The 13,624-nt window shown below is 39.7% G+C and overlaps 2 protein-coding genes across 2 annotated transcripts in view; one reads left to right on the forward strand and one right to left on the reverse strand.

Moving 5' to 3' along the window:
* Positions 1 to 399, reverse strand: part of ndufv2 (NADH:ubiquinone oxidoreductase core subunit V2) — an 8,303-nt gene extending 7,904 nt beyond the window's left edge. The window contains exon 1 of the mRNA XM_078264341.1: positions 262 to 399. Within this exon, the coding sequence (XP_078120467.1) occupies positions 262 to 303 (42 nt within the window). The 5' untranslated portion in view covers positions 304 to 399. The remainder of the gene's footprint in view (positions 1 to 261) is intronic.
* acss2l (acyl-CoA synthetase short chain family member 2 like) overlaps positions 1 to 13,624 on the forward strand; it is a 23,160-nt gene extending 9,536 nt beyond the window's left edge. Inside the window, exons 2-20 of the mRNA XM_078264339.1 lie at positions 890 to 1,099; positions 1,230 to 1,387; positions 1,540 to 1,735; positions 3,595 to 3,686; positions 4,096 to 4,199; positions 5,764 to 5,836; positions 5,983 to 6,058; positions 6,605 to 6,689; positions 7,118 to 7,255; positions 7,746 to 7,916; positions 8,076 to 8,209; positions 9,527 to 9,659; positions 10,104 to 10,160; positions 10,427 to 10,507; positions 11,070 to 11,178; positions 11,355 to 11,423; positions 11,671 to 11,847; positions 12,738 to 12,812; positions 12,904 to 13,624. Coding sequence (XP_078120465.1) covers positions 1,264 to 1,387; positions 1,540 to 1,735; positions 3,595 to 3,686; positions 4,096 to 4,199; positions 5,764 to 5,836; positions 5,983 to 6,058; positions 6,605 to 6,689; positions 7,118 to 7,255; positions 7,746 to 7,916; positions 8,076 to 8,209; positions 9,527 to 9,659; positions 10,104 to 10,160; positions 10,427 to 10,507; positions 11,070 to 11,178; positions 11,355 to 11,423; positions 11,671 to 11,847; positions 12,738 to 12,812; positions 12,904 to 13,031 — 2,022 coding nt within the window. The 5' untranslated portion in view covers positions 890 to 1,099; positions 1,230 to 1,263 and the 3' untranslated portion in view covers positions 13,032 to 13,624. The remainder of the gene's footprint in view (positions 1 to 889; positions 1,100 to 1,229; positions 1,388 to 1,539; positions 1,736 to 3,594; positions 3,687 to 4,095; positions 4,200 to 5,763; positions 5,837 to 5,982; positions 6,059 to 6,604; positions 6,690 to 7,117; positions 7,256 to 7,745; positions 7,917 to 8,075; positions 8,210 to 9,526; positions 9,660 to 10,103; positions 10,161 to 10,426; positions 10,508 to 11,069; positions 11,179 to 11,354; positions 11,424 to 11,670; positions 11,848 to 12,737; positions 12,813 to 12,903) is intronic.

Genomic DNA, 13,624 nt, shown 5'->3' on the forward strand with positions numbered 1-13,624 from the left:
AATCAAGCTATTTCTGATGCGCAATTGCTCCTGTCCAAGGTAAATGTTCCTTTGCATTGCTTATTTTGTCCAAAGATCACCTTGTACACGTTTAACAGCAGTAAGCTAAATTAGCTAGCATGCTAACGTTAACGCTACTTAACGCTAGCCTAGCGGCCTCCACTGCTTGCCCTTGTGAGAAGTCATAGCATTTCTTCCTCCAAATATCAAAAATAGCATTTAAACTTTTACCCAGAACCATAAAGAATAACACAAACATACCGTCTGCGATACTGCAGAGCGAACTGCAGCAGACAAAAACATCTTGGGGCTTAAAGTTTGGTGTGTTAGCAAATGGACAGGACAGTAGCAGCGTCCGACATCAACACAAGCGTTTTGACGCTCGATTAACAGGGTCTGACGTGAGATTCTACGTCATAAATCAGTCGCGGCGCAACTGAATCGATCCCAGATTAAAATTTGAGATAAAAAAAACAACTAATCATGCCAAAAGCCATTTAAACCATAGATTTAACAATCTATGATTTAACCATAATGTAACCTGGATAAAGGTTCACGTTGCATGTTTACCGGCGTTTACTAGGATCAAATATTCCAAAGTATAGAGCAAATATTTTTATTACACGTTATTTCAATATTATAATAATACAATGTAATAATAATTGAAATTATTATAATAATAATAACTTTTATTTAACACTTTTGAAAACAATGCTACAAAGTGCTTCTCAGTAATAAAATTTTGTTACAATCACGATCAGGGATTTTGTTTACCGGCTGATAAAGTGCTGTTCTCTCTCTCTCTCTCTCTCTCTCTCTCTCTCTCTCTCTCTCTCTCTCTCTCTCTCTCTCTCTTTCTCTCCTCACCACACATCACCCTTCCTGTCAGTGTCAAATCAAACCTCCTGGTGCCTGCATGAATCCCCAGCATTCATCTGCTACTGCACACTTTCTCCACCTCCTTGCTTGGGAAAATAATGCGATCAACAGGCCAGGGAGGGCTCATCCAATGAAAAAGTGGGAGTGCCGCATCCTGCTAGTCGATTGGTTGCCCTGGCCCTAAGCAGACTGTGCAAAACCTGCAGCTCAGGGATTAGAGGTGGGTCTTTATGCATGCTGAATTGTGTTGCTTCAATACAAGAGGCCTTGTAGTGTTCTAACTTTACTCAGGAGGATCCAGACAGATCAGCAGTGACTCCAGATTAACCCATTTTCTGACTCACCCTCAGATTTCATAGGCCTGTCTGCATCTGTCCTTTCACAATGGTTGTTACTAAATCCCAGGACAAAATGTACTACCCTCCTGATGACCGAAAGAGGGATGCTCATGTTCCTGATTTTAACTCCTATCTGGCACTGTACAGGAAGTCTCTTGAGAATCCAGAAGGTAGGTCAAACACATCTGTATTTTAAGCGCAGTGCTTGCAGTTTTTCCATGCATTCCACCTCCCTCAGAGCCTGACTGTATTCAGTGTATTCAGTGTTTATCTATACTGTCTGCAGCCTATAACACTTACCTGAAATATCACTTTGTTTCAGCTTTTTGGAAGGAGGTTGCTGATGACTTTTTTTGGAAGAAGCCAGCAACAGGACCAATGCTGCAGTACAACTTTGATGTGACAATAGGGAACATTTATGTCAAATGCATGGAAGGGGCTAAAACCAACATGTGCTATAATGTCCTGGACAGGCTTTTGAGGGAGAGGAATCTTGGTGAAAAGGTTGCCTATTACTGGTAAGCGACAACGTCTGTCCTCCATGAATGTTTGCTTTGATGGGAAATACTGCCTGGAGATACAGTATGTCAGGTATTCCAGTTAATATCAACTGTTGTGTCCCCTGTGCTGATCCCAGTGCACCAAAGCAAATCTCAGCTAGTCCAACACAGTGTCAGTGTTTCAATGTTTCCATCCTCTGAATCAACAAAGAAAATGTAACAGAATTTTTTGCAAAATTTTACCAGATTTTATATGATTTGGGTACAACACATTTTACAATGTGGCATTACAGCAGGTTGTGAAAACAGGTTTTGGGTGTTTTATACAGAACCAACCTACTTCTACTTGAAACTTGCCAGAATCTTCCAATGAAGAAAGTCCAATATAAGCCTTTTGGATTGTTTTCAGAATGATTGTTTTCACTTGCAATATTTTGGATATGAGCTCATACATTTTCTCACCCACTCTTTTAAGCTTCTGACTTCCACCAAACTTTTAAAATATTTTTTTAACGTTCAGTAGCTTGCTGCTTACAGTAGAGCCTCACACCTCCCCACATCTACTATATGTTGTTTTGCCAATAAGAAGAGGCTTAGCAAATAACAAATAGCCCTAAAGCTCAGCCCTAATGGACCTTTTTCACAGCAGACATTTTGACTTGTCATAGTATGAAAAGCAGAGCTGAAATTGAAAAACGATGGCTCAATTCCATCAAGTGTCCCAGTAAGCTATTTCAGTGAGTCAGTATGCACAACACCAGGGCCTCTCCTAAGTGGAATGCAGCCATCATTAATGGTTTTGAATACACCTGTGCTTTTCCTACTATGACATGTCAACATGTCTGCCGTGATAAAGGTCTATAGGGGTTCAATGGAACTGTGCACAGTTGAGACCAGCCATCACCCACACACAAGTGTCTTAATGCTGTTTTCACTACATCAAACACTTATGTAATATATCTGCTCAAGTGTTTGTCATACTGATTTTTAGTATGCAATATAAGGAGAATATAGTGTGTGATCTATGTTAATAATCTGTTTATATTCAGATGCTTATTATTGTCCTGACATGGCCATTAAGATTTAGATCTGATTTCCTGCCCACTACACAAAGAATTCTCCCTTGGGTTTTCAGCAGCAGGCAATAATGGTGAAATAAAAAAAAATTAAAAAATTAAAAAAAAACTTTTATCTTCATTTAAATGTGGGAATTGTTGACACATCCAAACATTGCTTTGCTCAATGCACATTCAGAGCTAACACAAACATTTAGTAGTTAAATAAAAGAGTTCAAGGATTGGACCCTTTCGTAACCCTCTGGGATTTGGTTGGCTCTGATGCTGTACATATTTGCCAAGAGGCACAACATATAAGACCTCTAAAGACAATCAAATATGTGCACTTTATCAATAGCCGTTGCATTTATGAGTGCAGAGTTTCATTTATTTCACCATCATCATGGCGATAAAGGTGACGCCAGGTTTGTAGAGTGTTTTGGCTTCTGTCCTGCACCAGAGGCCTGCTATAATGCTGCCAGCTCGCCTGTGAAACATTGTGCCACATAGCTTTCTAAACAACTATCCTGACAAACATCCAAACCCAATATAGACCCTGCAACAGCGGGAACAAGTTATCTCCTCTGTGAACTCCGAGAACTCACAAGACGACATTATGTTATCGGAGAGGGTACGTTTGGAGGGAACAGTGAATCTGGAGGGTGTCTATGTCCGTCATAAAAGGATTTTAAAAAAGCCAAACCCCTGGTTAGCACTATGTATTCAACACGTACAGACAGATCTTCAAACAATCTGAGACAGGTTTTGCATTACAGTAACATATTTGGGTTGTGTTCCTCCTCTTGTATGTTGACTTCTCAGGGAGGGGAACTCACCTGACCACCACATGGCCATCACTTACAGCCAGCTGCTGAGCCAGGTCTGCCGCTGTGCTAATGTCCTCAAGAAAATGGGTGAGAAACTAAAATCTTACATCTATATGATAATACCTAAATATGAATTGCCAAGTAGCTAAAAATAAAGATGACTTGATCCTTACAAATGACCTGTAGCTGTCCAAAGTTTGAGTAAAACAAGAGAGACATCAACACATGCCAAAATCATTGCTAAATTCAGCTTGGACATAATGATAATAAATAATATAGCATGCCATAACACACCAAATATAGCTCTATGTGGTATGCCCAATGCACTTGTTGCATATCAGACATACATTACAGTATCTGGCACATATCCAACATATTGAAACTCACCTTAAAGCTACATTGCCATTGCTGGTTTGAGTTGAGAAGTAACCCTGATGTGGCCAAGATGTGATTTGTGTTATCAAAAACCTCAAGTCTACTTGTTTCCTTGTTTAAGGTGTAAAAAAGGGAGACAGGGTGTCTATTTACCTTCCCATGATCCCAGAGCTGGTCTACACTATGTTGGCCTGTGCAAGGATAGGCGCTGTTCACTCCATTGTGGTAAGTAGTACGATGAACAGCCCCTTTCTTCATGCGAACAATGTTTAGTCTTTGTTTCACTCATTTTTGGAGAAGCAGAAAAATGGGGTTGGCTACATAAATATGTAACATAATTTAATGTCAACATGTTAACAAAGTATGCACGATTTTTATCTTCTCCAATTATGTGAGAAACCTTACCTTCTCTGCTGCTCCAAGCAGGATTCATTCAGCATTGTTTTATGGTACCATTTAATCCATATGTAGCATGCATAAATTCTAATCTGTGTGAAAGTAATTTTTCCTCAATTCATCTCAGTTCAAATTAAGTCATTTTTGCAGACAGTTAATGTGTTAGAAAGCAGTGTTTGCCCTGCTTCTGTAGTTATCAGCTGTTCTCTGTGTGAACACAGCACTGACAGCAACTGCACTCGATATATGGGTCAGACATTCTTTGGAAGGAAGCCAACACTATTTTAGCTTCTCAATCTTCCTCATCCATGCAAAGGTTAGTAGCCTTGTTAAAAATATCTTCAGGCTGCTCCAAGGCAGGTTTGCTTTATGACTTGCAAAGGCCTGTTTTGGCAGACTTAAGTGTCAGCGACCTCGTCTTTGATTGGTCATTGTTGTACATTTTCCAACTTTTTATCTTATTTGATATGAACATCACGTAGCAAAATAAGGATCTTTGGGATAGTGCCAGCCTCTTGGATTCTCACGTGACTGTTAATGTTAATCATAAGTTAGCTTGGCATGAAATTAAATCATAGATGGAGCCAGACAGGACAGCCAATGCCACTCATGTAGTGACACTCAGTGACACTTTGCTGAGTGCAGAGTCCTCAGTGATTCATAAAGCTGTCATCAACACTGAAACTTTATACTGTGAACTATTAACCTTGGCCAGAACACAAGCGTCTAAGTATTCTTGCTTTAAATGTTACAAGTCATATCTGAGACACCAGAGCTTGATTTTTTTGATTTTGAAGGAAGTGTACATAGTTTAGGCCAAATTTGTTTGGTTGCCACATTTGTGCTTAGCGCTCTGTTGTTACAGCAACATGCACCTTTGGGCTAAAGTTCCAGTCCAGTTTATTACAATTTGGGGCTAGTTTTTGTCATTAATATTTATAATAATACAACATTGTATTGACAAAGTTAATTGCAGAGATCCAGAAACGCAACATTACTGCTAAAATGGCGTCTGACAAGAAACATGAGCAGTTGGAGGATCAAACAATTTTTTTTTGACAACTTGTTAGCTTAACATCCATCACAGTCTACAGACTTGCACATAATTACAATGGTTGTGTGCCCACGTTTCCTGACCAGTGAGGGATTGGTTTAGATAATCTGGCTGAACTGTTGGCTTGTTTACAACCTATCATGTTTCTTGCCCTGTTGGACTCTGTCCTGTTTGTGACTGTGTCCCCCATGTTGCCGTGTTCCCAGATCCCAGCAAAGAATGAGTACAATGTTATCAATAGAAATGATGGACAATACTGTAAGACACAAGTTCTACCAAACCCAAATTATCCTTTTGAAGGTCATACATTTTGTCTTGTTTTTCTCTTTGCATGTCCAGTTTGCAGGCTTCTCCTCTGAGTCTCTGTGTGAGAGGATCATGGATGCCCAGAGCAGCGTTCTGGTGACAGCAGGCATGTGGTGTAGCGCTCAAGTATAAGATGGTTTTCAAGTTGTAAAGAGACTCAGTGTTTAAATACCTTCTCAATGTCAGTTCACACGGTTTTCATCATCTGTCTCTCCATCACTCTCCCACACTACATCCCTTTGTAATATACAGATGGTGTTTATAGAGGAGAGAAGCTGATCAACCTGAAACAGATTGCGGACGAGGCTCTGGAGAAGTGCAGGGAAATGTAGGTCTTGCTTACAAAGCCACCAGTTCTTAGAAACCGCCATTATTTACACTAGCTGCTGGTAATGGGACTCAAATGCTGGCATACGAGTCACCAGACACGCATGCACGCACACACACACACGCACACACACACGCGCACACACACACACACACACACACACACACACACACACACACACACACACACACGCACACACACACACACACACACACACACACACACACACACACACACACACACACACACACACACACACACACACACACACACACACACACACACACACACACACACACACACACACACACACACACACACACACACACACACACACACACACACACACACACACACACATCAAAGCCCTATCAGCTGTTATCAAGGATGTTGAGGAAACACACTGTCCATTTTCCATATTATGGGGTAGCCGGGCAACATGGGGAGATCTGATTCATCGGAGAGCAAGGCCACCAAAAACCACTTAGTAGCCATTCGAAGAGGTTTCGATGCCTTTTACTGCCTCTTACTTTTTTTTTTACTCAGAGCGTCATCTAGTGTCACTAAATGCCTCATCATCAAGCATCATGCACTCAGGACAACAAGTGGAGCTGCATGCAACAAACTACAGGTAGGAATGTTTTAAAACATATTCATTACACACTGTTAATACTGCTCATACTGTATATATCTAGCATAATCATATCTTTCCCCTTACCATTTATTCCATTCTGTGTTACTATTTATTCTGTATATACTCTGTACATTACTGCTTTTTGCACTTCTGATTAGATGTTAAACTGCATTCCATTCTCTCAGTACCTGTGCAATGACAATAAAGTTGAATCTAATCTAATCTGTTTGTTTTTTGTTTTTTTTAAATCACTGAAAAACATATTCTCTTCCAGTAGTCAGAGTATGCCTCCAAGGAGCACAGTAAATCACAGTCAGTTCCAAATTGACTTAGTGTGTTGCTGCTGGTATTTTGGTGCAAAGTTGTGAGCAAATGTAATGACAGATTTTATGTCTGGCATTTGTTCGCTGTTCTGGTGTGTTCAGATCCCCTGGGACTCAGAATGTGACGTGTGGTGGGAGGAGGCGATGAGAGACTCTCCTGAAGAGTGTGAACCTGAGTGGCTGGATGCTGAGGACCCACTGTTTATCCTCTACACCAGCGGCTCCACTGGCAAACCCAAGGTAAGATGTTTGGGTGTATGTATGTACAAACCAGTTTTTTAGTAGAAACACATAGAGTAGCTTTGCAGGTGGGGGGGGGGAAACACACTGCTCATTTTCTGCTTGTAAATTCTCAGTGAAACCACATCTTTTGTATCACATGATCTATTTTCTACTCTGATAAGTCTGTAATAGCATTAACTTGTGCTGGCTTTGACATAATCTGCTATGAAGTAGGAAGCTTTAATGGTTTTCTAAAAGGCATAAATACAACCCTAAGTTGAAAGCAGCACAATTGCATTCAAGTTTTGTGTGTATTATATGTTATTATTACACAAAACAGGGCCCAGAGCATCAGATAATATGAAATCTTCTCCATCTTTGTCACACACACACACACACACACACACACACACACACCTCGTCTCTTCAGCTACCTTAATTTTGCAATCTGCTGTCTTCGTGCTGACCAATCATCTCATTCATGTTTCCGTCCTCGTGTACGGTACAGGGTGTTCTCCACACTGTTGCTGGGTATCTGCTCTACACATCGCTGACCTTCAAGTATGTTTTTGACCATCACCATGACGACGTGTACTGGTGCACCGCCGACATCGGCTGGATCACCGGCCACTCCTACATCACCTACGGCCCCCTTGCGAATGGCGCCACAAGTGTCCTAGTGAGTCTGAAATATTTTATTAAAAATCACCACAGTGCAATTAAAAGACACAAAGAGGCTCCGTTTAAGACCTTAGAGATGTGTGTGTGTGTGTGTGTGTGTGTGTGTGTGTGTGTGTGTGTGTGTGTGTGTGTGTGTGTGTGTGTGTGTTTTACCCAGTTTGAAGGTATTCCAGTTCACCCTCATGTCGGCCGGTTCTGGGAGATCATTGAGAAATACAAAGTGACCAAGTTCTACACAGCTCCGACAGCCATCCGCCTGCTGATGAAGTACGGACGGGAACCGCTACAGAAGTAAGAGCTTGCATCCTCTGAATGTCAAAGCAGCTCAGAAATATCCAGATTTACAGACGCTACAACAGGAGTTTGACTTTCAAAACACAGCTTGGTGTGATAGGTGGTTTGAGGGTATTTTTTACAACAGCTTTCATATGGAAATTTTAACCTTTCATTTTTGAAATATCTCTTTCTTCTGTTCTCACATACTCCTTGGTGGTGAGGTGAAGAAACCAAACTGTATAAATGATGAACATGCCTTTTTCATGCATTTTCAAACACTAAATTCACAAGAGTCAAAAAAGATGCAAGGAAAACTCAATTTCTTAGTCTGTCAACACTCACTCCAAAGGTAAAGCTTTGAGAAAACAAGTTTTTGATAACTATTCAGAATCTGTATCAGCTTGTCAGTGCATCACAAAAGCTTGGCAAAAACAACAACACTTAAACACACCTTGAAAACAGGCACTGATTGTGTATATTCTTTTTCCAAAACTGTTTTGCTTATTTGGGGTGACAACCATTAACCAGACATTTCACACACAGCTCTAATGGAGTTCTATGGCATAAAATCTAAGGCAATAGTGTGACATTTTGGGAAATATGCTCACGACTGATACAACTCTCTTGCCTGTATGCTAAATATGAACCTGGAGCCAGCAGTCAGTTTGCTTAGCTTAGCTTAAAAAAAACTGGAAACTGGAAACAGCTAGCTGGGTTCTGCCCTTCTCTGACAAGACACCAGGAAGCCTGGCCCAGCCAAGAAGTAGTTTGACACTGTAAAACCACAACTTGTCATTTTTTTTTACACAGATTAAACAATGAGATATAAAGTGTTTATTAGTGAGCCTTAAAGGTGCTTGTAGGCAGATGTTGTAACCTCCGGACAGAGCTAAGCTGAGCTAAGCTAACCAAAAGCTAAAGAAAGTAAATAAGCATATTTCCCAAAATATCAAACTACTGCTTTAATTTCATCAACACTAAACATCACCAGTGAAGGTGATAACGAATGTCAGTTGTCGGAATAAAAGAGCATCGTTTTTGCACTGATGTCTGTATGTAGCAAATCAATAATATGAAGTAGTAGATGTGGCAGAAAATAACATGTAATGTAATTCAATTAGTTAGTCTCATAAAGATCAATATCTATTTTTCATGAGATACATTCATAGTCAGACAACCAGCATACAAAAACAACACATGTAGGGCCAAACAACCAACAGTCTGTTAACCAATTAGAGTTGATATAGACAATAAAAAAACAGCAGCGATCAGTACCACATAATGATGGAATATAAGATATCTGAGGGAAGTTTTCTCATCTACCTCTATTAGGTATGACCTCTCCAGCCTGAGGATTCTGGGTACTGTTGGTGAGCCGATCAACCCAGAGGCGTGGCAGTGGTACCACGAGGCCGTCGGTAAGGGCAGATGTCCCGTGGTCGACACTTTCTGGCAGACAGAGACCGTAAGTGCTGGCAACGCCATCTGCCTGCAGTTAACTCACACTTCAGTTTAGAGGGTTAGAATACATGTTAGTCCATATGCTGTTTAAAGTTGAAAACATCAAATAACAACTAAGAATCGCCATCGATTTTTTTGAATTTAAAGTCTAGATGTCTGGACGATATAGATGCAAATAAAATTAATGACTGCAGAAATGACAAAGCCTAGTTTAGTAGGTTGCAATGACAAAGGTAGAAAGCCATAAACTGTATATTAGACCGGGATGAGATGACAGCAACCAGAACTAGAAACACTGTAGAGCAGCTCCATCAAGTTCAAACCAACAAGAAACCAAAGGAAAAATGTGTTTGTGCTGAGCTCTGACTGATGATATATATTATATATATTAAGCTATCAATACACAATTTTTAGTTTCCTCTTTAAATATCACTTTATTTCTCTACAGGGAGGTCATGTTTTGACTCCTCTGCCTGCTGCCACGCCACTGAAACCAGGCTCTGCTGTAAGTAACATTGGTCACCTCATACTGACAAATAAACAGACATTTATATGTAAATCTTAAACACACCAGCATCTCCACTGATGAGTATCATCAAACAAATCATGCTGGTAAGGAAGGGTTGGATCTGTCAGTATTTATGGAACGAAACCAATGCAGGAGATCTATTTGTAGATTATGATCCAGGTTATGAGCTGAAAGAAACATACAGTAGCTGTTTAATAAGAGAACACAGTTATCTCACATTAAATCCACATCTTATATTTCAGACCTTTCCTTTCTTCGGGGTAGAGCCCACAATCCTCAACGAACACGGAGAGGAACTGGAAGGCGAGGCTGAGGGTTATCTTGTAAGTTTCAATTTAGTTATTTCAATTTGCCCTGTAAGGGCAATTGTATGCATCAGCTCACCGCCCAGATCAACAGATACACACACAATAAATATAGGAAAGAAAGAAATATACTGTTAATCATAAACATCCAAAGGCTATAAGCTTAAAAAAGTATATGTACTTTCTGGGATAAATACACAAATAACTATAAATGAGAAGTTCAGTTCAGTTTTGATCATCATTTGCTATTCAACCATTTGTTTTGTTGACTGAACAGTTCTTGTGACTTTTAGTAGATTTTCAGTTTGAAGTGATGATTAGTATATTATAGATGTGATTGCACTACTGGCAGTTCTATTTGCTTATTTCAGTATTTTATATTATTGTATTGTCTGTATTTTTATTTACCTGATTTGATTTAATTTGAGTTCTGAATCATGGTTTTCCCATGTAAAACACTTTGTTTTTGAAAGGTGCTGTATAAATAAAGTTTATTATTTGTATTAATGGCAACAATAGTCGCAGTACTAGCAGTAATACCACTGTAATGTTCTGTATGTGTTTTCTGTGTTTGTTACAGGTATTCAGGAGGCCCTGGCCTGGAATAATGCGCACTGTGTACAGAAACCATGAACGCTTCGAGAACACCTATTTCAAGAAGTTCCCAGGCTTCTATGTAACTGGTGATGGTAAGTCAACACTCAAGTTCACCCATCTGCAACACAGATTGTATGTCAGAAGAGTCTAAATACCCAAAATGTGCTTGATTTCTCACCAAAATACCAAAAAGAGCCTTATGAAAGAGAGAAAAAGATGCTATAAAAACTATTTTGCCGGTTATGCAACTTATTTTCTCCTCTCTCAGGCTGTAGGCGGGATAAAGACGGCTATTACTGGATCACAGGAAGAATAGACGACATGCTGAATGTGTCAGGTACTCTACTGTGTTAGTGTTTTAATAACACAGCTGCTTCTTAAAAGCTTAAAAAAAGGTTATTACAATCCAAAATGGAGTTATTTTTACTTTATGTAATATAACAACAATAACTTCAACACACATATTTTAACTTGCAGCCTTTTGAGAGCATTGTCTTTCAATTTCCTGCCCAGAAACTTTGTGTTTATTGATCTCTTACATGTTTATGTTGTGTCTCTTATGACTTTGTGTTTCTTGGTGTCAGGCCACCTGATGAGCACAGCGGAGGTGGAAGCGGCTCTGACGGAGCACCCGGCTGTGGCGGAGGCTGCAGTGGTGAGTCGGCCTCACAAGGTGAAGGGCGAGTGTCTGTACTGCTTCGTCAGCCTCAAAGACAGTAGGGAGTTTACTCACACACTGGTGGAGGAGCTCAAGAGACTGGGTGAGGCTCTGACACAGGGGCTTACTTGAGGGTTATGGGAAAAATACACTCAAAATGATGTCAATTGTGGTTTTAAATATTTTGTATTGTGTAATCTGTATATTTGTCTGTCTTGGTTCATCTTTGAACAATCCCTTCAATTAAATGAGATTTGTTAATCTACAAGTACATCAAATAAAATAGAATAAAAGTCACATGGTTAAAAACAAAAGCTACTTATGATGTACAGGTGCAGTGCTTTATGGTGTGTTTTCTTATTCTCACTGTAGATAACTGGGCCTTTATTAATAAAAACATCAATTTATAAGATCTTTTAGTCCAATTGTAAAATCAAGTCATTTATATGAAATATTTCCCTGCCTCCCAAATTTGTAGATTTTCTGCTTTAGTGTGTATTATTAAATCTTTGGGGTTTGGACTGTTGGTCAGACAAATCGACAGATTAATCAATAATGAAACAAATGATCAGTTCCATTTGCAGTTGTTTTTGTTGTCCATGTTGTTTTTGCTCTCAAATAAGCAATACAGCATAGAAATATAAAACACTTAAAACACTTAATTGATCCCAGAAGGGAAATATAAGTATATATATCGGATTATCCATTTATCACATTTACAACCTACAGTTCGGATTATAGTGTCTAAAGCACACATGCAGTGTAAATGTGTAACTGTACACAACAATGCACTTTTTCTTTTTTAAATAAAAACAAAATTGTGGTGAAAATAAAGCTTGGATTGTTTACAAACTATCTGACATGCTTTTGCAAACACCATTGAATGGAAGCAGGCAGTTTTAACATGTTATTAAAATTAGTTAGCTTTTAATTTCAGTCCAGGCGAGCTTCATTCTGCTCTGCACTGATTCCTTCTCTGTATTCTGTTGTCAGTGAGAGAGAAAATCGGACCAATCGCCACGCCAGACTTCATTCAAAATGCCCCAGCACTGCCGAAGACTCGCTCAGGTAAACAGCTCAACGCCTCTTTAAAAACCCCATCCTCCTCTACTCTCCTCCTCAGTAACATCTGTCTAATCTTCCTCTGGATCCATTTTAGGGAAGATCATGAGGCGAATCCTCCGGCAGATCGCACGCAATGAGAAGGACCTGGGTGACCTTTCGACTCTGGCCGACCCGAAGGTGGTGGAGGAGCTGTTCAGCCAGAGATGTGAAGCTGCAGCCTGAACAACTCTCTCTCTCTCTCCCTCGCCCTCTCCCTCTCCCTCTCTCTCTCCCTCTCCCTCTCTCTCTCTTCCTCTCTCTCTCTCTCTCTCTCTCTCTCTCTCTCTCTCTCTCTCTCTCTCTCTCTCTCTCTCTCTCTCTCTCTCTCTCTCTCTCTCTAACAGTACACATGAAAACATTTACAAACTGTCGGTTCCAGATCAGCAAGTGCAATTGTGGGATTCAATGAAGGGGCTGGGATCAGAAATGTATACTGCTGACACTGAGACATTTAAAGTGTTGTTTTAAAAAAAAGAAAATAGATTAAAAAAAAAGAAAATAGTCAAATCAAATGTCAGTGGTTGCTTTAATGTAGACGTGTTCATATATTGTGTTGTTGCTTTGCATTTGGGCCAAGATGTCAAACAAACTAGACACACGATTACTAACTTTTATATTTTCTTAAAAGTATTTACGTCTCATATCGTTGTAAGAGGAAGTTAATCTTTTCTCTCTTTTTAAATCTTTAAGTAAAAAAGTAGGCTTTGCACAGCTTGTTTTTGACTGACGCTTGATGTGTATTTTTAAATCTGTGATACATTTCTATGACCTGAGAA

The sequence above is a fragment of the Sander vitreus genome, chromosome 12 (genome assembly GCF_031162955.1).
Source record: "Sander vitreus isolate 19-12246 chromosome 12, sanVit1, whole genome shotgun sequence".
Taxonomy (NCBI): Eukaryota; Metazoa; Chordata; class Actinopteri; order Perciformes; family Percidae; genus Sander; species Sander vitreus.